Genomic DNA, 23,162 nt, shown 5'->3' with positions numbered 1-23,162 from the left:
CTTTGGTGGCTCCCTGCTTGGAACACGAAACGTGCTGGGAGGCGGGTGGAGTTGAGAATACATAAAAGAGCGGGAAGGTTTAGAATTACAGGTCAGTCAGAGAGGAAGCCACTCAGAGGAATGAGGAAAGGAGATCCCTGGAAGAGGGATGGAGGAAGGAGGTGCTGCAGCAGACCTGAGTGACCCGGGTCTGCTGGCACTGGAAAGGAAAGAAGGAGAAATACATTGAACTGAAACCTGATCTTCCATAGGAGAGAGAGATTAGTACGGAACGAAGGAGTAAAAGGGAACAGAGAGGACGTGGGTTAGAGGAAGAACCCTGCCTAGAAGTTCTAAGCGCAAGGCCGGGGCCCGGTCCCCAAGGTTGTATGGACACTAATGGTTCTGCAGCAGACACCGGTGGAGTAGTGGGCTGTAAATGCACTACTCCCATCTAAGACTTGGGGGCACAACAGCAACTTGGATAGTGAGCCGGGACTCAGGAGTAGGGAGTCCCTGAAGCAGGCTACATCTGTCTGCCGTACAAGTAGAGTTCTTGGGAACATCGGTCAGGAGGCACTCCAGCGTAACTCAGTACTGGGAGTACTTCACACTTAAAGGCGCTATAGAGGAGACATTCAGAAAGGCACATGTTGGCGGAGCATTGGAAGGGAGCATTCCATCTTGCCTGGAGGTTGACTGAGTCCCTGACCCGGCGGACACAGCATGGAGGCAGGCACCTGTGTGTACTACAGACTGTGAGTAAAGCTTTGCAACTGCAAGCCCTGGTGTCCTCCATTCATTCTTGCGCTAATGCATCCAGGCCCGCTACTCCTGGGTACCAGCTTCAACACCGCTTGTGCCTCTCTTCTTCCCCCACATCTACACTGCCCTGGGGCTACAGCTCCACCTGTGGGGAGCTTCACCATCTTGGCTGCAACACACCACCAGCCCCAGAGGATCTGCATGCAGCGTCAGCCTAACATCTCACTTGCCGAACACCACAGGTGGCGTCACGAACTATTCATTCAAACTATTACATTTCCCCTATTGCTTGGGTGCCCAGGGCCACGGACCGGGTCCCCTCTGCTGTGACACATCCCAGCCCGGTACCGAGTACCCCACAGCCCTGGGAGGGCGACCCACAGACATGCCATTGTTTGTGGCCTGCTGACAATAGAATCTTACCTTCCCTGACTGCCCATTACACAAGCAACCCCCCTTCAAAATCCACATTTTAACTTACAAAGGAACCTGCTCTTTACCACATCTATTTCAAATTATCAGCATAGGACATCTGTCATCATACTGAACTACAGAGACCAAGGTGGTGGGATTACATTCTGAAGCCTCCAAGCTATAGACCAAGAGTGCTTGCCATGACTCTAAATGCAAGGACTCTCTCGGGTCAAAAGTTTATTCTGAAAATCCCCCCAATACTCCAAACTCTTCCAGTCACCGGCAACTTCCTTTTCTGACAACCATGAATCTACACTCCTTCTGTGCTACCCCAATATTGCGTGCGGTAAAGATTGGTGAAAGCAGGTGACACTATAAAGAAATAACAAAAGCTGATAAAATGAGTATTGAAATGATCATTTTATTGGTCTGTGTTATCATATTACAATGTTAATACATTTTGCATGCAGATTTATTCTCACATTTATAAAGATTACAGAATACGGCTGAATTTAATTTTTGCAGTCAACTTCTCCCCATAATATAATATGAGTGTTGAATAAAAAGATTATGTAGAATGCGTTTTAATACAATGTAAAAGCAACTGAAATCAGCTTTATATTGAATTCTAAATATTGAGCACATTAAAATACCATCATAGGCAAAGACATAACATGCCACAGATATATGGTATTAATTACTTTTGCAAGTGAAGCTGATAACCTTATTTGTCAATTTTATTTTTCTTCAAATTTAAAGGGTATGAGAACTGCTGTGTAGGGCAAGTCTGGAAAGCTATAGAGCTGTAAATGCCTAACAGGAGGCAATTACATTACAAAATGATCTCAATTCAGACAGGAGATGCCTCCTAAACATAAGCAAAATAGATTGCTGCCAGAGAAGCAATGATCGCTGCTAACTTCAGAAGGAATGTAATCGAAGATTTGGTTTCCAGTGATTCCTGAGTGCAAATTCGAGTCTTCGTTGCTTTAATAATGCGCTCCCTTTGAGTTAAAATGGCTTTCCTGGCCCCTGGCCATTTGCCAGGGCCTGACAGGCGATACTGGTAAGGTGTACAGGGCCCAAAAAACAGCTCTGAAGCAAGTTTAGGGTCTGTAATCCAATATGGTAGTAGGCTGGGCTTGGCACCGAACTGAGAAGCAATTTCATCCATGTATTCCATGAAATCGACTTGTATGGTGTGACGTGGGCTCTCCACATACCTTGAAAAAGAAAAGAAGATACAATAGTGAATTACAACTATGATGCAATCATAAGTTGCAGAATAATGAATTTCCAAAAATTGTGAAACTTAAAAGGAGTATTCTGGCTTGTCTCATTTCTGCGATCTCTCCAGGGTGACAGGCCCTAATGAGTAGGATAGGTGCACAATATCTGCCATATGTACATGTGACCCAGCAGGTTTTTAAGGACGGAATGACAGAGGCACTTGCTCACCTCCCAATGTGCATGGAGCCAGAATACTCTTTCAAAGCCTTCTTTTAGAAACTTCATTCATACAGCTAATCGCCACTGACTGGGCCTCAGGCAAAGTACCCGAGTAATGATTTTTCAATATGAAGGGCTATGTAGTGGTATTGTAGAATCATTGCTCAAATTGTAGGCAGATTACACTGATGAATGAGAGGTTGCAAATATTTCCTAATATACATTGACATCCTGTTTCAATTCCTAATAATATCAAATAGAAGACAAATCTATCTTATGCAATTGCAGCGTCACAACATTTCACTATACAGTAGTTCCCAACCGTCCCGGATTCAGCAGGACTGCCCCGATTTGAGGTCTCTGTCCCCCCTTCCCAGCAGGTCAGAGCTTTGTCCTGACTTCCAATACCATTCTCAGACGTTATCGATCCATGGCTCCTCCTCCTCGGGGGTGGGACCTCATATCTCTTTCCTGACAGTTTATTTAATTCATTTCATTCTCTTATGACCTGGTCTCCCCAAGACTAGCACTCGCAATCTCATGTTTGCAGACAGCAGCTCTAGCTATGAGCCCCAGCCCACAATGATAAACATAGGAGAATTTGGTAATCTTGAGCTATATTGTAGGCAGTGACTCCAGAAGCAGATTATATAGGTACATAAACATACATTTTATATAGTGTATTTCTATGTCACCATATTGTAAGACCTATGGAAGCACCACCTAGAGTGGACCCTCTGGGTCAGAATACCAGAGCACTTCTGGGCGAGCTGACCAAGTGGAACCACCCTCTATACAGGGAGCATCAGGGGCAGGCCCAAAGGGGTTAATATTTCGACAGCTGGTACCAAAGGGACGGCTCTTAAGGGACAACAGAGTAAGAGATGTAGGAAAGGAAAGATGACAGGGGGCACGGGGAGCCAGGAGGACAGACTGGAAGCTAGCAGAAAAGCAGGGATGGCTGAGAGGGAAGAGGATGTAAGGACAGGAAACATGGAACCGGAGTCAGGGAGGCAGAGTAGGATCCAAGGGCTGACAGGAGGTGTGGAGAAGACGGGCACTGTAAGACAAAAGAGCAGAGCAAAGTAAGCGCACATGGGAAGTGCGCAGGGAGGCAAACCAAAGATCTGACTACAGATTAGCACAAGTGCCAGAACGAGGATTGGCAGCAAAGTGGGCACAAATGATAATCAGGCGCTTATCTCACGTAGGAAGCAGCCTGAAATAGTCAGTGGAGGCTGCCATGACGGGGATGCTTGTGGGTCATGACCCTCCCGCAGCATAAGGCAGTGAAAGAGCGCACAGACGAGACCTAAGGCGCATGCGTGGGCAGCGGACCCGCCGAGGACCAGGAAATGCCGGCAAGACGCGGCATGGGACCCGGAGAACGCCGCGCCGGGGGGCAGAGGAGCCCAGGTAAGTATCGGAGTGTGCAACACATATTCTAGAGGGACAATTAGAGATTTTTTTCTTTCCATAAAATTACTAAAAATAATGAAAAACAATTGCAATAATGTAATTTTTTTTTATTTTGTGAGTCTCTCTGAGGCTAGAACCTAAAACCTTGCAAGCAGGAGCAAAAGCCATGATTCACAGACTCCACTGACTTCAAATGGATGTGGCCAAGATTTGCCACTGCGCGCCATAAATTTGCCCCTCATTCTGTTCTTCAAAAGTTGGGAATTATGATTTCCCTCATTCATAGTCAGATGTGTTGAACAGCTAAAATTTTAACAGCCTGGTCCTCAAATCAAATGAGCAAGTTTCTGATTTAGTAGGTGCAGCTTCTATAAGAGTGTTTTGGTGTGATTAGAGAGTTCAGTCATGTGCCCATGATGCCATGAACCCTTCCCAATGGTGGGTATGCAGCTGGAGTCAAGACAAGTAGAAGTCATGGTACAGTGCTGCTGGTTAGAGAGACATCTGAGAGGTGTATGCAGGCTGCACAGAGGAGAGGGTGTCCATTACTTGACAATTTAAAGAGGTATTTGGTTGTTTAACTTCTATGCATCAACCTCCCCACCATACTTGGTCATACAGTCAATAAAGGAGTTTGTGTCATTTGTTCAAATAAAGGACTTTATTCTGGGTGTTATTTTTTTTATCAATTTGAGTATGGGGTTAATAATGGGGGCACCTTATAGACTCCTCTCCATTACTAACCCCTGGGCTTGATGTCACCTGACAATATAAAAGTGACATTGACCCCAATACTATTACCCCACTTGCCTCCACACCAGGGCAAGTGGGAAGAGGGAGGCTAAATGGCAGATGTGGTGCATTTTATGGATGAACCATTTCTGGGGCGGCTGAGAGCTGATATTTTTGGTCTGAGACAGTGCCAATATCCATGGCCCCTTCCTAGGTTATTAATATCAGCCCACAGCTGTCTGCCTAGCCTTTGCTGGTTAATAATTTTAGGAAGACCCTACTTTTTTTGGGGAGGTCCTTCATTTTAATAACCAGTAAAGGCCATGTATACAGCTATGAGCCCTTCCCAGGCTATAAACATCAGCCCCCAGCTGTCCACTTTCTATCTGCTGGTTAAGACAATTTTGGGGATCCTACACCTTTTTTTTAGAAAATAATTTATTTAGTAATAAAATAGATGTACGGTAAGTTACACAAGCACTACACTAATTATATATGTGACAAACATCTTTATATCTATTCTATGTATGTATATCTATTCTATTTATTCTATTCTGTTGGATCACGCTTTGATTTTACTATAAGCAGCAGATAAAATGTCGTGCTTTTAAGGACATGGATGTGTAAAATTCAGACGGCACTCGCATGGTGCGAGTGCTGTGTGATTTTTTTTATCACATCCATTGACTTGCACTGGCAAGTCTCGTATGTGATATTAGAACATCTGCAGCATTCTGCAATTTTTATCTCAGCCCGATTAGGCCTGTTTCACACTTCAGTTTTTTGTGTCAGTTAAAATCCGCCAAAAAGGCGGAAAAGCGGATCCGTTCCTAATTGATGTGAACGGATGCCACTGGATCCGTTTTTTTTGACAGATCCACCGAATGAAGAATCTTAAAGGAACCGCTGCCCGGGAAGGAAGGAGAGGGGAGAGAGAGAAGAGAGGAGAGAGGAGAGAGAGAGATAAAAATGCGGATCCTTGACTACAAAAAACGTTACATGGTCCGTCCAGGCATCTCGGTGGACAAAAAAAAAAATTGACGGATCTGCAAAACAACGGATCCAGCGGATGGCCATCCGTCAAGATCCGCCAGTAATGCAAGTCAATGGGGAAAAAATGGATCCGCCCAAAAAAATGGCTGATCCGTTTTTTGCAAAAACGGCGGATTTTGACTGATGGTCAAAAACGGAAGTGTGTAACAGGCCTTAGAGCCAAGAAAAAAATGCAGATGAGCAGGGAATCATAGATCAACATTGATCAGAGAGCAATATGATTCCTTTATCGGATTGCACTTGTCCATTTTTCTCACAGATAATTATGAGCCCATATTCGGTATTCAGTAAATACAGACTTTCCTATTACTGGGATAGAATAGCATCAGCTGCCATCTCCTATATAGAAGGAGGGGGGAGTAGCTAGAGGTAGAGCTCCTCCTTCTTCCCGTCTACATAGAATCTCATTAGTAGCAGCGGCCATCTTTTATCTCAGTAATGGGAAAGCTTCTTCACTGAATCCAGATAGTATCTTATAATTGAGAGGTTTGATAATGACTGATCATTTCTGTCAGACAAAAAAGCAGATTTCTCTGATAAGATAATAAAAAGTTTGTTATTTTCATGTGTGCTATTGATTTATGAAATAAAATGTATAATGATGGTTATTCTTTAAGTACTGTATGTATGAGGGTAGTACCATGTTAAGTACACATTTAACAGACATATAACAAACTGAGAGTAGTCCCCAGACAACGAATCTTTCTTTTATGAAGTAGTACAGTGATTATATTCTAATGAAGTTATTATTCATTGATGTTTTATCAAATGACTTACCACCTAAGGCCTGCCCGTATATTCAGACATGTATGGTGAGCCCAATAAACAGGCTCTCCCTGCATGTGTTGTGACTGTCACCCATCCGCAACACATACAGCTGCGGCACCAAACAACTGATCAGCCGAAGCGCTCCAGGTATCCAGGTTCCTTTTGCAGCTATTTGGTAAGCGCTATAGCTATTTGGATAAGGGTTTATCCGAAGCTACTCACTCATCCCTAGTATTCAAACTAGATACCTAGGTTCCCAGCAAACCGGAGATCGCCTTGTCGTTGGCTGCTGGGCATGCATGAATTGGCCAAATTATGTGCCAAGTATCTCCATTTTTTCTTATTATCTAGAGCAGTAATGCTATTCATATTTCATGTTTACATGCTATGGTGCTACAGAGTGCAACTTTATTTGTTTCTTACTTACCGCCTAGCCATTTCTTCCTTTGTCATAGAGATTTTCTTAGCCATAGATTGTGATGAAGGCAGTTTGGATATTCCTAGAGAAATAATGAAAACATCAGAAAAAGATCAAGAAGTGTAACAGTTACTTAGTGAAGACCTGGGCAAGAGGAACATAATCACTTGCTCCTGGCTGCCTGTTTTTTTTTCTTAGGAGGCTTAAATGGGAGACTTATTATTTTCACCACGGGTCTAAGAATTAACAGGCAGGTCGTCGCTAACCATCCAAACAATGGTGCTTTAGAGGAGAACTTGACCTGGCTCTACTAGGCTTCAAAAATATGTTTCCAGACAGATGGAAGTTTATATTACTGTATGTAATAATTACATTACTTATTAGGTTGCAATATTTAGTAGCAATGAATAAATGCAAATCCAAATTTTCTTGACATTAGAGTACTGAACATTAAATATGCAGTGAAACATCCAATTGTTCTTAATCGTTAAAAAATAGTCAAGAAAAGCTAAATATTATATTTATGGTTAAAGGAAATCCGTTACCAGGTTTTTGTCAAGTAATCTGAGAGCAGCATAATGTGGATGCAGAGGTTATAATTGCAGTGGTTTGTTACTGGGCTGCTTCTGTAGTTTTTATAAAATTAGTGATTATCTCTTGCTGATTAAAACTGAAGGACTAGCAAACCTGCTGCCATGGATTTATCCATATTAATGAGCTCTTTATAATATTGGCAGAAAAAGGCCATGTACATGTAAGGCCACGTTCACAAGTTCAGTGTTAGGTCAGTATTTGTAAGCAAAAATCCGCAGTGGAACAGTCAGAGGAAAAGTATAATAGAAACACATGCACCAATCCTGATTTTGGCTTACAAATCTAACATATAAAGCTCAAGTGTGTGTGTGTGTCCGGGATTGGCATCCGCAACGTCGCAGGTACAGCCACAAAATTTGGCACAGTCACACGTCTGGACCCTGAGAGCGTCAGAGGCTATGTTGAGAGGTGAAATTTTAACCCCGCGCGTTCCAATTCACCAAACAATTTTGCCCCAATCTACATAATGGGGAAAAAGTGTGTGTGTATCAAGCCCCGCCCCTCATTATGATGTCATAATGGTTGACTATGGAATGGAGGATGTGTGATGGGTATCTGGGCACTGGACTATAGGATGGAGGATATGTATGATGGGTATATGGGCACGGGACTATGGGATGGAGGATATGTATGATGGGTATATGGGCACAGGACTATGGGATAGCAGATATGTATGATGGGTATATGGGCACGGGACTATGGGATGGAGGATATGTATGATGGGTATATGTGCATGGGACTTTGAGATGAAGGATGTGTGATGGGTATATGGGCACTCGACTATGGGATGGCGAATATGTATGATGGGTATATGGGCATGGGACTATGGGATGGAGGATGTGTGATGGGTATATGGGCACTCGACTATGGGATGGAAGATATGTATGATGGGTGTATGGGCAAGGGCCTATGGGATCGTGGATATGTGTGATGGGTATATGGGCACGGGACTATGGGATGGAGGATAATTATAATTTGCTATAACTAACCACAGTTACTATGCCTGGGCAGCGCCGGGCTCTTCAGCTAGTACTGAGATAAAATACTGACCAAATATTGAAGGTGTGAAAGTGGCATAATGCTGCCAATCAGTGGTGTTGGCGGGGGTACACAGAGCTCAGCATTCAGAGAACGGCTAGATCTGCAGCAGATAAATCCCTGAATTTATGAAATTTGCAGAAAGCAGCACAGTAAGTGATGGTTTCTGCCCCTGCATCCTGCCATTTTCAGATGGAACAGCAAAAACCTATTTACAGATTTCCTTTAATACACTGTGGTCATTCAATAATATGTTAGCAGTAGAGATGAGCGCAACCCTTGCCCACGGTCCAGGTCAGTGCTCTCTGGCTATTGACAGGAGCTGTACAAATTTCTTGAGTTTCTATGTTTGACAGCCTGGCATGATGTCAACTGTGCGGTGCACAAGTGATCTATCACCAGCAGGGCTAATAATAAGCCAAACCAGAGGGTAAGGAAATTTATCTCGGAAGGTAAGGAAATTTGCACTGCTCTGGTCTATGGCTAGAGAGCACTGACCTGGACCACTGACCGTGGTTGCATGAAGCAATCTGCTCATCTCTAGTTAGCAGATTCTAAATAACAATAAAATGATGAGTAAAATCAATATAGTCACAACATAACCATATTTAGAATCTTTGCTTGGTAGTTAGATTGTCAATATCATAGTGGAAACCCCTCTTTCAGTATCAGAATGACTGGGTTCTGACACCTAACGCCGCTGTTACCAACTCTGACAGCAGTTGGATGTTGAAAATTTGTACCAAACAAAGAAAAGAGAGAAGACCAAAGAACAACAGTCAAGTATTGTCAGACCTGAATCAGGTTATAGAGACCAAAAGAGTTAGCCATAAACACAGATTTTAGCTACAGGAACGAAAGCAGGACCTTTCAGGGCTTTGAACAAGCATCAAGATCCAGACTTGGATGTATTCTTTTACTAGTTTATTCACAATTAACAAAGTTCATATGTTTTATTGCAAACATGTTTTTGACCCTGAACAGGGAACTTCATTAGCCTAACAGATGGAGGAATAGTTATAATTTAAAATTAAAAAGGGCATTAAGAATCTCATGGGTTCAACAGTCACAAGTATTGTATAATCCAATACATTGAGTTGCATACAGATTACATGTTTTTAACATAATGTTCCTATTCTATACAACCTTGGCCAAAAGTGTTGTCACCTTTGAAATTGTTCCAGAAAATGAAGTACTTCTCCCAGAAAATTATTGCAATTACACACGTTTTGTTATACACTTATTTATTTCCTTTTTGTGTATTGTAATACAAAAAAGGGGAAAAAAAAAGGTAAATTGGACATCATTTCACACAAAAGAGCTTTTTGGTAAAAGCACATAATTCTACTGTTTACCGACAACGAAATGAGGACTACAAAGAGAAGAACACAGTACCTACAGTCAAATATGGTGGAGGTTCAAATATATTTTGGGGTTGTTTTGCTGCCTCTGACACTGGATGCCTTGACTATGTGCAAGGCATCATGAAATCTGAAGATTACCAAAGGATTTGGGGTCAGAATATAGTGCCCAGTGTCAGAAAGCTGGGTTTGCATCCTCAATCATGGGTTTTCCAGCAGGACAATGACCCCGAATATACTTTAAGAAGCACACAGAAATGGATGGAAACAAAGAACTGGAGATTCCTGAAGTGACCAGTGATTAGTCTGGATTTAAATCCCATTGAACACCTGTGGAGAGCAGCTATATACAGTTGTGGCAAAAAAAGTATTGACACCCCTGCAATTCTGTCAGATAATACTCAGTTTCTTCCTGAAAATGATTGGAAACACAAATTCTTTGGTTTTATTATCTTCATTTAATTTGTCTTAAATGAAAAAACACAAAAGAGAATGAAGCAAAAAGCAAAACATTGATCATTTCAGACAAAACTCCAAAAATGGGCCAGACAAAAGTATTTGCACCATCAGCCTAATACTTGGTTGCACAACCTTTAGCCAAAATAACTGCGACCAACTGCTTCCGGTAACCATCAATGATTTTATTACAATGCTCTGCTGGAATCTTAGACCATTCTTCTTTGGCAAACTGCTCCAGGTCCCTGATATTTGAATGGTGCCTTCTCCAAACTGCCATTTTTAGATCTCCACAGGTTTTCTATGGGATTCAGGTCTGGACTCATTGCTGGCCACCTTAGAAGTCTCCAGTGCTTTTTCTCAAACCATTTTCTAGTGCTTTGTGAAGTGTGTTTTGGGTCATTGTCCTGCTGGAAGACCCATGACCTCTGAGGGAGACCCAGCTTTCTCACACTGGGCCCTACATTATGCTGCAAAATTTGTTGGTAGTCTCCAAACTTCATAATGCCATGCACACGGTCAAGCAGTCCAGTGCCAGAGGCAGCAAAGCAACCCCAAAACATCAGGGAACTTCCGCCATGTTTGACTGTAGGGACCATGTTCTTTTCTTTGAATGCATCTTTTTTATCCTGTAAACTCTATGTTGATGCCTTTGCCCAAAAAGCTCTACTTTTGTCTCATCTGACCACAGAACATTCTTCCAAAACGTTTTAGGCTTTTTCAGGTAAGTTTTGGCAAACTCCAGCCTGGCTTTTTTATGTCTCGGGGTAAGAAGTGGGGTCTTCCTGGGTCTCCTACCATACAGCCCCTTTTCATTCAGATGCCGATGGATAGTATGGGTTGACACTGTTGTACCCTCGGACTGCAGGGTAGCTTGAACTTGTTTGGATGTTTGTCGAGGTTCTTTATCCAACATCCGCACAATCTTGCGTTGAAATCTCTTGTCAATTTTTCATTTCCGTCCACATCTAGGGAGGTTAGCCACAGTGCCATGGACTTTAAATTTCTTGATGACACTGCGCACGGTAGACACAGGAACATTCAGGTCTTTGGAGATGGACTTGTAGCCTTGAGATTGCTCATACTTCCTCACAATTTGGTTTCTCAAGTCCTCAGACAGTTCTTTGGTCTTCTTTCTTTTCTCCATGCTCAATGTGGTACACACAAGGACACAGGACAGAGGTTGAGTCAACTTTAATCCATGTCAACTGGCTGCAAGTGTGATTTAGTTATTGCCAACACCTGTTAGGTGTCACAGGTAAGTTACAGGTGCTGTTAATTACACAAATTAGAGAAGCATCACATGATTTTTCAAACAGTGCCAATACTTTTGTCCACCCTCTTTTTTATGTTTGATGTGGAATTATATCCAATTTGGCTTTAGGACAATTCTTTTTGTGTTTTTTCATTTAAGACAAATTAAATGAAGATAAGAATAACAAAGAATTTGTGTTTGCAATCATTTTCAGGAAGAAACTGAGTATTATCTGACAGAATTGCAGAGGTGTCAATACTTTTGGCCACAACTGTACCAATAGAGTTAAGTGCAATGATGAGACCCTTCTGAGTCTGATGTCAATGGTGCAGACAATAACTGCAAGCGTGATGACGTCAGTACATGGCACAAGCTGTGCTGAAATGAGCAGGCACTCTGAGAAGTGGGCGAATGAGGAGGAGAGGTGAGCATTATATATATTTTTTTTTAATAGGGAGTGCATAATACTGTTTGGAGACCTATGAGGATTGCAGTATACTGTAGGGACGACTATGGGGTGCATTATACTATATGGAGGCTTTTTAAGGGGCCATCATACAGTGTGGGAGCTAGTGTGGGGTCTTTGTAAAGTGTGGAGGCCATCATACAGTGTTTGTGGGCAAATAAGGACTCCGTATTCTGTGTGGGAGCATTATGCTATGTATAAGAGCATCATACTGTGTAGAGGGGAGCCTGAAAATATTATTAAATGTTAAGTGGACACTTATTGTTATGAGGCACTCAGGTTATTGACTGTCAAAGGGGTACACAGAGGGCATTATTATGTTTTTGGGGGCAAAACGTGGGTACTGTTTTTTAGGGCCCTTGCACAGGGCATTAATACATTAAGGGTTTGTGGTATTAGCAGGATAAGGAGTTTGTGCACGTTGGGAATAGATGGGGGACAATGCCTGAAATGTGAGAAGTCATATGTGTATTTTTTGTAATCTCTGCAGCTGAGTCCTGGCTGGAGAAGTTGTCATGTTATTCTGGGACAAATGGAAAAGATGGGAAAAGTGAATGATTCCATCAGAAAGAACTTCACCGGTAAGTCACTATCTGTAACTGTACTGTAATCTCTTTTATGTTCTTCAGGACTGTTATCTAACACTATATGGTCATCATTAGTGTTAAGCGACTTTTGGTTTTTTAGGGTCGAGTTTCGTTTCATGAAACCCGACTTTTCCAAAAGTCGGGTCGAGCAAAATCGGCCGACTATAGGGAAAAGTCAGGGTTGTCCCGAAACACGAAACCCAATGTAAGTCAATGGAGAATTAAAGTCAGCAGTGAGAGGAGGACAGGAAACACACCAACAGTGCCCATTTGAATGCCAAAAGCATAAATTCTTGTTAATGAAGCTTGTCAACCTTAATTAACTTCATAATACTAGTTACGCACTGAAAAATGGGGGTTATTTGGCTACAGTTGTGGGGGGGGAGGGCTGGCTCCAGGGCCAAAGAGCGCCCCTTTAACACATACCACAACTCATGATGCTCCGATACGGCAGAGAAATAGCAGTATAGTACAATGAAAAATACTTCACTTCTTACATCTCATGACTGATATCCATTTTAAATTCTCCAATACCTCCAAAAACGGACAGTATATAACTCCATACAGTATTATGGCCAGCGCTTAGTGCGCTATACAGAGTAATGAGGCCCATATATTTCTCCATACGGAATCATTATTCCCATATAATGTTTCAAACCGTATATGATGAGCTCCACATAATGCTACAGTATATGTTGGTCCCAATGGATGAAGCTCCACTGTCTTATGGGCCCAAATAATGCTCCATATATAATGGGCCCCATTTCTACTACTCTAGTGTATAATGGGCCCTGTAAATGCTGCTCCAGTGTCTGATGTCCACCTTTGGAATGCTCCAGTGTATGGTGGGCCCCATATATCATTCACCAGAGTATAGGGCTCCCCAAAAATTGCTGTCCCAACATTGAAAACAATTACATAAGTCTCCTTGCTAGGGAATCCCTGCACTACTCTGAACTCCTTGTCGTCCCCATCTTCCATCTCACTGCACTTGGCTGTTTAGGCCCTCCCACCGGCAGAGACACTTTTGCATACTATGCGGTGCCCTATGCCATCGCCCATGAGTATGCCCCCCCACCTGCTCAAGGAGCCTGCACTTTCATCTGCACCTTCCTCTTTGTCACTGTGTAAGGTGGTATAGTATGCGGGAAGGGGAACCTGAGTTTCCTCTGGGTCAGATTCTGGCTGTGTAGAGTGCGAGGGGAATGTAGTGGTCTGGGTCAATGTACCAGCAGCATCATCCAGCAGTGGCTGGGCCTCAGTACACTTGTGGCGTCCCCAAGAGTACGGTCGCCACTGTGGTATTGCCTTCCACCTAGGGAGTGTGTTGTCAAGCTTGGGAGCAACGAAGGATCTCTCTAGCAGTGAAACCAACACACAACACATTTCCCACTCCAGGCCAGCAGGGAGACCTCTGAACCTGACTGCTGAGGAGCTGCTCTCTGTGGTCGGGAGGAGGTAAGTTAGGGCACTCTGTGCAGGGAAGGGGAAGTGTGTGGACATGAGAAGGGGAGCTGGAGGATGAGCAGAGTTAAGGCTCACTCCTAGCTGGAGCGCATGGTCCGGATTCTGGTCTCCGAGTTTGTAGGGACACTGACGTTCCTGCAGCAGAAACCGGGGGGAAGTAGCAGCTATAAATGCTCTGTACCCAACTAAGGCTCGGAGGCCCCAGCATCGACGTGTGCGAGGCAGAAGGAAAAGGCTACAGCTGTCTGCCATACAAGTAAAGTCTGAGGAACATCTGTTAGACAGGAGGCGTTTCAGTGAACCACGGTCCTGTGAGTGCTTCCCCCACAAGCGCTAGAAAGGAGACGTTCAGGAAGGTACATGTTGGCAGAGTGTTGGAAGGGAGCTTTCCATTCTGGTCCCGGAGGTTGGCAGAGGTCCTGACCCGGAGGACACAGCACGGAGGCAGGCATCTGTGTAACCTGCAGACTGTGAGTAAAGCTTTGGAACTGCACGCTCTGGTGTCCTACAGTTATTCCAGCACCGCTACATCTGGGTACCAGCACCTACACCGCCTGTGCCTTTCCCCCATCACTACATCTACACTTCCCTGGGACTCCAGCTCCACCTGTGGGGAGCTTCACCATCTTTGCTGCACAACACCATCAGTCCCAGAGGATCTGCATGCAGCGTCGGCCTAACATCAATGTTGCCGAACACCACAGGTGGCATCAAACTATCTATATAAACTCTTTACCATTATACCACACCATTTACATGGGCGCCCAGGGCCACCGTCCGGGTCACCGCTGCTGTGACACATCCCACTGACACCGCCCCGGTACCGAGTACCCCACAGCCCTGGGAGGGCGACCCATATGCCGACTACTGATCGGGCGGCGTTATTCCCACGAACCTCCAAACAGCGTCCCTGAAGGCAAAATTTTTGGTTTCCGGGGGCAGTATGATTGCAAAGCTGAACCTTAAAGGAATGTCCAAAAGGGCACCACCAGGAGTGGAGCCTGAGGCTTAATTGGACTGCACCCAGGAAACCACTACCATACAAGCTACAGAAAAGATGGACAGATTGCAAGCTTTGTCGATTCTGTGTGTGGTGTGGTATGTCTGTTTGTAGTTGTGCTAGCGATTTCTCAGCTTTATTCCGTTAATGACCGAGACTCCGGCATGGCCCCGCGGTACGCGTCAAGCTTACTAGAGGGATACGCGAGGCTGTGGCACGTGAGATCGAGCAATAACAGGTCTAGCATTCCAGTACATGTCCGGGGCTGCATGCACGCTACACTGAAAGGACCAGCTTTTCTCGCTTACAGGTGTAGATAACCTGCTGAACTCCATTAGTGATGGGGATCTGGGATTCAGATTATTCCCCGCGAACGATGATTTCCCAGTAAGTTCAGGTCAACCGCAATTCCCGAGTTAGGCCTAACAGTCATTCCTGAAAAAATTACGTGTCCAAACCACAGGTACTGTAGCTTGCTTAACAGCTCGGCAGCCGTTCTCAGGCCCAGTATGGATTCAACAACATTGTAGAAAGTTGATAAAGGGTACAGTTTCACCGGATAACACGTATATATGTAGCCTAGTTTACACATTAAAAATATATGTCTATAGATCAGGAGGCAGACTCAGATGTTCTCAGGCCCAGTATGGATTTGACCAGATTGTACAAAGTTGAGAAAGGGTACTTTATCACTGGATAGCATAGTTTATACATGTAAAATCTCCGTGTTCTCAGTATGGATTACACAGCAATCTAAAAAGTGGAAAAAAGGAAATGCATTTGAGGCGTACACAACTATATACTTTTGGTGTTAATTTTAAATCTTCATATATATTTCTGTCTCAGTAATACAGTCCAGCCTCTCCGCAATAGGAAATGAGATGCATACAATTAGTGACATAAAGGCTATTGATTGCAGAAATCTAGGAATTATTATTCACGGGAAAAACTTCCATCACAATTCTCATAGGCGATGCTGACCCTCAATTAATTTGTGTGTTGAGACAGTGAAAACATTTTTTTGTGAATAAAGTCTTGCTGTATCGCACTTTCGTTGATTCCATCACTGTTACTCATCTCAATCCAATTTTTATCACAGGGAGCGATGTAAACATGGTGCTCACTGGCTATCATGATCTGTCACGTAACTTTGGAGTGCAAAAGACAGAAGCCACAGGCCATAGACGATTCTATTTGATTGGCATGAGAGGGCACATTTTGAAATGTGCGCCGGAATGTCACAGTAGGAAAACTGTGAAAGCTGATGATAAACCACCACTGCATGTAATTGTGAGTTGACGTCCATAAGAAATGGAAGCCACTGATCATCTGGAGCTAGAGCCCGGCCAGCAGGACAGGGCATAGCTACATCTTAACCATCATCTATCAGTTCAATCAATTTGTAGTGGCAGTCCCAGTGAAGGATTTGACAGCCCAGACTACACAGCGGAGGAGCAGGGAGAGGTAAACATTGCAAATGCTGGGGCCCTGCCCAAGCAAGGGGGGCACACTCATGGGCGTCGGTACTGGCACTGGGCCCCTCATAGTACGGCGGTGTGTCTGACGGCGGGTGTGCACCACCACTGTCAGAGACACTTGATTGCACTATGAGGGATCCTATGCCAGTGCCCGCTCCCAAGAGTCGGCCTACCCACCTGTCCAGGGCAACGGCACTCGCACGGTTTTGTGCGCTAGGTGGTGACCCCAGCCATGGGGGGGCCGCCCACTTAGGGAGGTTTACAAAGTGGCATATGTAGATGTGGGTCATTCAGCTGCTGCAAAAGGCGAAATAGGTCAAGTTCGCGGAATAGGAGGAGGACCAAAGCAAGCCATTTTTCTGGCAACCTATGTGTCATCAAGGGAAGGTGGGAAAAAATCCTTGGAAACCCATGCATGGTTCATTTTAATGAAGGTTAGATCATCCACATTTTGGGTTGACAGACGGGTCCTTTTTTCTGTCAGGATTGATCCAGCTGCACTGAAGACTCTTTCCGACAGCACACTTGCAGCCCGGCAAGCGAGCTCCTGTAAGGCATATTGTGCCAATTCAGGCCAGGTGTCCAGTTTAGCGGTCCAATAGTCAAAGGGGAATGACCTGTGCGGGAGAACATCGATATGGGAGGAAAAGTAATTGTTAACCATAGTTGACAACTGCTGTCTCCTGTCACTTTCCATCGATGCAGTATTACCAGTTGTGTGAGCGGTCCGTGAAAAATCAGTCCACAACATTGTCATGAAACCCCTGTCTCCAACGCCACTTCTGCTGTGTGCACCACGAACACCTCTGCCAAGCTGCCCCCGGCCCGTACGGCTCGCGTGAGAACCATCACCGCTGCTGTGTGCTGGGAATGCCTCAACCAACCGGTTAACCAGAGTTGCTAGTTTAGTAGCCAATATTAGGTCAAGGTTCTCCTGTGGCATGATGTTTTGTAATTTGCCTTTATAGCGTGGATCCAGGATGCTGGCCAACCAGTAGTCGTCATCGTTCATCATTTTGGCAATGCGGGGGTCCCTTTTTAGGATCTGCAAGGCATAATCTGACATTTGGGCCAATGTTCCCGGTGTCAATGATGCACTGCGAGTGCTGGGTGGAGGAGCACTTCCTGGCAAATCCACATCCCTCCAGTCACGCACAAACCCTGTACCAGACCTTGCCACGCCAACATTTTCACTTGCCCCACGAGATGCATCCTCCTCCCCTAAGTAATCATCCCCATCATCATCCTCCTCCTCCTCTTCTTCCTCCACCTCGTCCAGGAGAGGTCCCTGAGCAGACAATGGCTGAATGTCATCAAGGATTCCCTCCTCCTCGTCAACATTGGCTGCAGATGCCTGCTCCTTAAGGTGCGTCAAAGTATGCATGAGCAGACGCATAAGTGGGATGCTCATGCTTAGGATGGCGTCGTCTGTGATTACCAGCCTGTGCATTCCTCAAAACACTGAAGGACTTTACAGAGGTCTTTCAGCTTCGACCACTGCACACCTGTCAACTCCATGTCTGCTCTCAAAGTGCCTGGTCGTGTATCTTCCCACAAATGCATTATGGCCTGCCTCTGCTCGCACAGCCGCTCAACCATGTGCAGGGTGGAGTTCCACCTTGTTGCAATGTCGATAATGAGGCGGTGGTTGGGAAGGTGGAGCAATCGCTGCAGCTTCTGCATACGAATGGAGTGTACAGGCGATCGGCGGATGTGCGCGCACAGTCTTCGCACCTTCTGGAGCAGGGCTGTTAACTCCGGATAATTATTGAGGAAGCACTGCACCACCAGGTTCAAGGTGTGAGCCAAGTAAGGTATGTGGCTGAGTTTTGAAAGGGCTATGGCTGCCACAAAATTACAGCCGTTATCACTAACTACCTTGCCTGCCTCAAGATGTACACTGCCCAGCCATGACTCAGTTTGTCGCTGAAAGTACTCGGCCAGCACCTCGGCGGTGTGTCTGTCGCCCAAACACATCATCTGCAACACAGCCTGCTGACGCTTTCCACTAGCTGCTCGATAGGGGGACACCTCGTGTGCAACAGTGGCAGCTGCAGATGGAGTGCTCGTACGACTGCGCTCTGTGGACGAGCTTTCGCTTCTGGAGGAGGAGGAGGAGGGTCGAACGCCTACAGCCAACTGTTTCCTATACCGTGGGCTAAGCAGCACTGTCCCACCACCGCTGTCCCCTGTGGACCCTGCATCCACCACATTAACCCAGTGCACAGTGATGGACACGTAACGGCCCTGGCCATGCCGACTGGACCATGCATCAGTTGTGAGGTGCACCTTTCCACTCACTGACTGCTTGAGTGCATGGATAATGCGGTCTTTCACATGATGGTGGAGGGCTGGGATGGCTTTGCGAGAGAAGAAGTGGCGACTGGGTAGGTCATAGCGTGGTACTGCATAGGCCATGAGTTCGCGGAAAGCTGCGCTTTCCACCAACCGATAGGGCATCATCTCAAACGAGATTAGTTTGGCAATGTGGGCGTTCAAACCCAGTGTACACAGATGAGAGACTGAGTTCTTTCTTGACCTACTCATAGTGTCTGGGAGGGTGAGCTGGACTTGAGAGCTGCATATGGTGGAAGTAGCGGTGGACAGGGCGGACTGAGAGAGGGTTGATGATGGTGATGGAGTTGGTGTTCTTTCTGATGGCCTAGATTCAGTCTTTCGTTGATATAACAGTGGGATTCCCTGACTGCTGTGGCCTTGCAACGACACCTCAACATTTGCTGCTGTGCTAACCGGTGGGCTTACAGTGGGGGAAACAATGTAGCGTTGCTGACTACCTTCTTTGTGATCAGTTGCACATGTGGTACGTGAGGTTTGGTGTTGTGTCCACGCTTGCAAGTGCATGCTGGTTAAATAAGCATGCAACTGGTATTCAAATTTTTCAGATTTTTCCCTCGGCTAAAGGTCTTTGCGCACTTCTTACAGATAACCTTGGCCTGATCATGAGGATTTTGTTTAAAAAGTGCCACACTGCACTCTTCCTACTTTGGCAGACATTTTGCGGCCTAGCACGCTGTGATATTTTGACCCTCTGGACAAGCTGTCCAGCAACTCTTTTGATTTTTGGAACCTGTCTTTGGAGTGCTCCGGGCCTGCCAGATAACAGCTGTTGCGATGTCGATGTCTGCTGTGGATGCTCCTCCTCCTCATCTGAGCTATTGGAATCAGCACCCTCTTCCCCCAATGGATGCCAATCTGGGTCAACAACTGGGTCATCCATCACCTCCCCTTCAATGTCATGTGCACCTTCCTCTGTGTCACCTTGTATGGTGGTATAGTGTGCGGGAAGGGGCACATGAGTCTCATCAGGGTCAGAATCTGGCTCTGTACACTGCAAGGACAATGAAGTGCTCTGTGTGAATGTACCAGCAGAATCATCTATCAGTTGCTGTGCATCAGTGCACTCCATGCCAGATTCATCTTGGCCTGGGTAATTCACCATTTCACTTGATAATCCAGGCAAGGTATGTGAAAACAGCTCCATGGAGTAATCAGTAGTATGGCCTGAGTCATCCTTCAATCTTGGTTGGGGTGAAGGACACAAGGAAAGGTGTGGTTCATGAACATGAGCCTCCAATGACGACTCAGTGCTTTTATTTTTTACAACTTCAGAAGAGGAGGCGATAGAGCTGGAGGCTGAGTCAGCAATGTAAGACAAAACTTTTTCCTGAAGCTCTGGCTTTAAAAGCGGTTTGCCAACTCCTAGAAAACTAAGCCTTCGAGGCCTTGTGGAGCCAGACGATGACGCAGGCTCAACACCTCCTGTATTCGGTCCTATTTTGCTCTTGCCACTACCATCACATCCACCACCAACACCATCATTACCAGCTGCCAACCCCCGCCCAATTCCACGGCCTCTTCCACCAGCCTTCCTCATTTTTGGTAGAAATGTAAACAAAATCCCACAAACTATATAGTAATGTAAAACAAGGTACAAGGTGTCTATAGGGCAGGGGAGATTTTGAATTTCTGCACACAGTTGTGGACACTGGGACACTTTTGGATTGTGTGAGGCCCACTGAATATCACAGCGCTATGTCACAGGCTCGATGTCGCAGGTGTGAAAAATGTCACTAGAGGATAACGGAGATTTTGAATTTCTGCACACACTTGTGGACACTGGACACTTTTGGATTGTGTGAGACCCACTGAATATCACAGCGCTATGTCACAGGCTCGATGTCGCAGGTGTGAAAAATGTCACTAGAGGAAGACGGAGATTTTGAATTTCTGCACACACTTGTGGACACTGGACACTTTTGGATTGTGTGAGGCCCACTGAATATCACAGCGCTATGTCACAGGCTTGATGTCGCAGGTGTGAAAAATGTCACTAGAGGATAATGGAGATTTTGAATTTCTGCACACACTTGTGGACACTGGACACTTTTGGATTGTGTGAGGCCCAGTGAATATCACAGCGCTATGTCACAGGCAGAAATTGGCTAGTGTATGACAAACTACAAGGTGTATATAGAATTGGGCAGAATAGGAATCTCCCTAGAGTGTAGGTCTGTAAGAATGGAACAAGTCCTCGACTTATCCTTACAGAGCGGCACACAGATAGCTTCACTGTGGCCGTGATAACAGCCATTACACGGTACTGAGAGAGGAGCGTGCACGTACACGGCTGTCCGGTGTACGTAAAATTGTCAAGCTCCGTGTTTTTTAAGTATACGGACTGACACATGCTGTCTCTCTATAGTTTTGAATGTGATCAAACAGCAAATATATTTAACTGTTTGAAAACTAGACAAAACTAGAAGGTGCAGGTCTGTAAGAACGGAACATGTCCTCGACTTATCCTTACAGAGCGACACACAGATAGCTTCACTGTGGCCGTGATAACAGCCATTACATGGTACGGAGAGAGGAGCGTGCACGTACACGGCTGTCCGGTGTACGTAAAATTGTCAAGCTCCGTGTATTTTAAGTATACGGACTGACACATGCTGTCTCTCTATAGTTTTGAATGTGATTAAACAGCAAATATATTTAACTGTTTGAAAACTAGACAAAACTAGAAGGTGCAGGTCTGTAAGAACGGAACATGTCCTCGACTTATCCTTACAGAGCGACACACAGATAGCTTCACTGTGGCCGTGATAACAGCCATTACATGGTACTGAGAGAGGAGCGTGCACGTACACGGCTGTCCGGTGTACGTAAAATTGTCAAGCTCCATGTTTTTTAAGTATACGGACTGACACACGCTGTCTCTCTATAGTTTTGAATGTGATCAAGCAGCAAATATATTTAACTGTTTGAAAGCTAGACAAAACTAGAAGGTGCAGGTCTGTAAGAACGGAACATGTCCTCGACTTATCCTTACAGAGTGACACACAGATAGCTTCACTGTGACTGTGATAACAGCCGTTACACGGTACTGTGTGAGGAGTGTGCACCGCTGTATGGTGTGAAAAAATGCACGCTCAGTACCTCACCAGGACAAAAAAAAAATTGGGATTGCTTTTAAAAAAGCAGTTTGCAGAGCAGTGGGTAAACAGCAATGCAGCCGTCAGGAAGCCTTAGAAGGCAGCCTAACAACCAACACCGCTGATCCAGCAAAATATAGCCTTCACTTGCACTGCACACACAGTGACTGGTGTGTTGCACAGGCAAAATCGCTAGCAGCAGAAGCAGTTTTTGGTGTCTTCTTCCCTGCCTAACGCTCTCCCTACAAAATCATCATCAGCAGCAGTTCTCACTATTCTGAGATCAGCATGAGTAACATGGCGGTCGGCGTGCACGCCCTTTTATACCCCCTGTGATGCCCACCAAAGCAAGCCAATCACTTGCATGCCCTTCTGAAAGATGGTGGTGACCCCTGCCTATGTCATCACGTTGCCCACAGTGTCCGTGGATCCTGATTGGCTGAAAAAGAGCGCAAAACAAACTTTTGAAATGCGACTTTGGCGCTTAAGTCGCCGACCTCGTGGCCGACCTCATCCTAGGGTCGGGTTTGGTTTCATGAAACCCGACTTTGCCAAAAGTCGGCGACTTTTGAAATTTTTCGACCCGTTTCGCTCAACTCTAGTCATCATGTGGCAGTAATATCATTGTTGGTCTTTATATAAAGATTTTTATTATTAACAGCGCGGTCATCTGCTGAGTTTCTCCTACATCCACTATTAGGGTATGCCACCATAGTTGTAATCAGGGTTACCTGGTTAGCGGCCCACTCATAAGTTTCGCTCCCCTGAACCAAAACCCTTGTTAGGACTCTGGTTGATATTATAATTGCTGTTGTGAGAAGGCACCCTTAAAAAATCAGAGTCCTGGAGCAGTTTGGAAAAGAAGAGTAGTAAAAAAAATTCCAGTTTAAGAAGTTTGTTGATTTTTATAGGAAGAGATTGATTGCATTTATTTATTTCAAAGGGTGTGCAATAGGGATGAATGAGCACTAACATGCTCGGATGCTCGCTGCTCGAACCAAGCAATTCCT

At 45.1% G+C, this 23,162-nt stretch overlaps 1 protein-coding gene across 1 annotated transcript in view; it reads right to left on the bottom strand.

The window, feature by feature from the left end:
• Positions 1-1,559: 1,559 nt before the first annotated feature.
• Positions 1,560-23,162, bottom strand: part of LOC141096131 (flavin-containing monooxygenase 5-like) — a 191,948-nt gene continuing 170,345 nt past the window's right edge. The window contains exons 5-6 of the mRNA XM_073582530.1: positions 7,007-7,079; positions 1,560-2,381 (exon numbers count right to left, since the gene is read on the bottom strand). Of these exons, the coding sequence (XP_073438631.1) occupies positions 2,027-2,381; positions 7,007-7,079 (428 nt within the window). The 3' untranslated portion in view covers positions 1,560-2,026. The remainder of the gene's footprint in view (positions 2,382-7,006; positions 7,080-23,162) is intronic.

Source organism: Dendrobates tinctorius, unplaced genomic scaffold (assembly GCF_039654945.1).
Source record: "Dendrobates tinctorius isolate UK_male_01 unplaced genomic scaffold, ASM3965494v1 ptg000072l, whole genome shotgun sequence".
Classification (NCBI taxonomy): domain Eukaryota; kingdom Metazoa; phylum Chordata; class Amphibia; order Anura; family Dendrobatidae; genus Dendrobates; species Dendrobates tinctorius.
The sequence above is the reverse complement of the archived record's forward strand: the minus strand, read 5'-3'. Positions and strand labels throughout refer to the sequence as shown.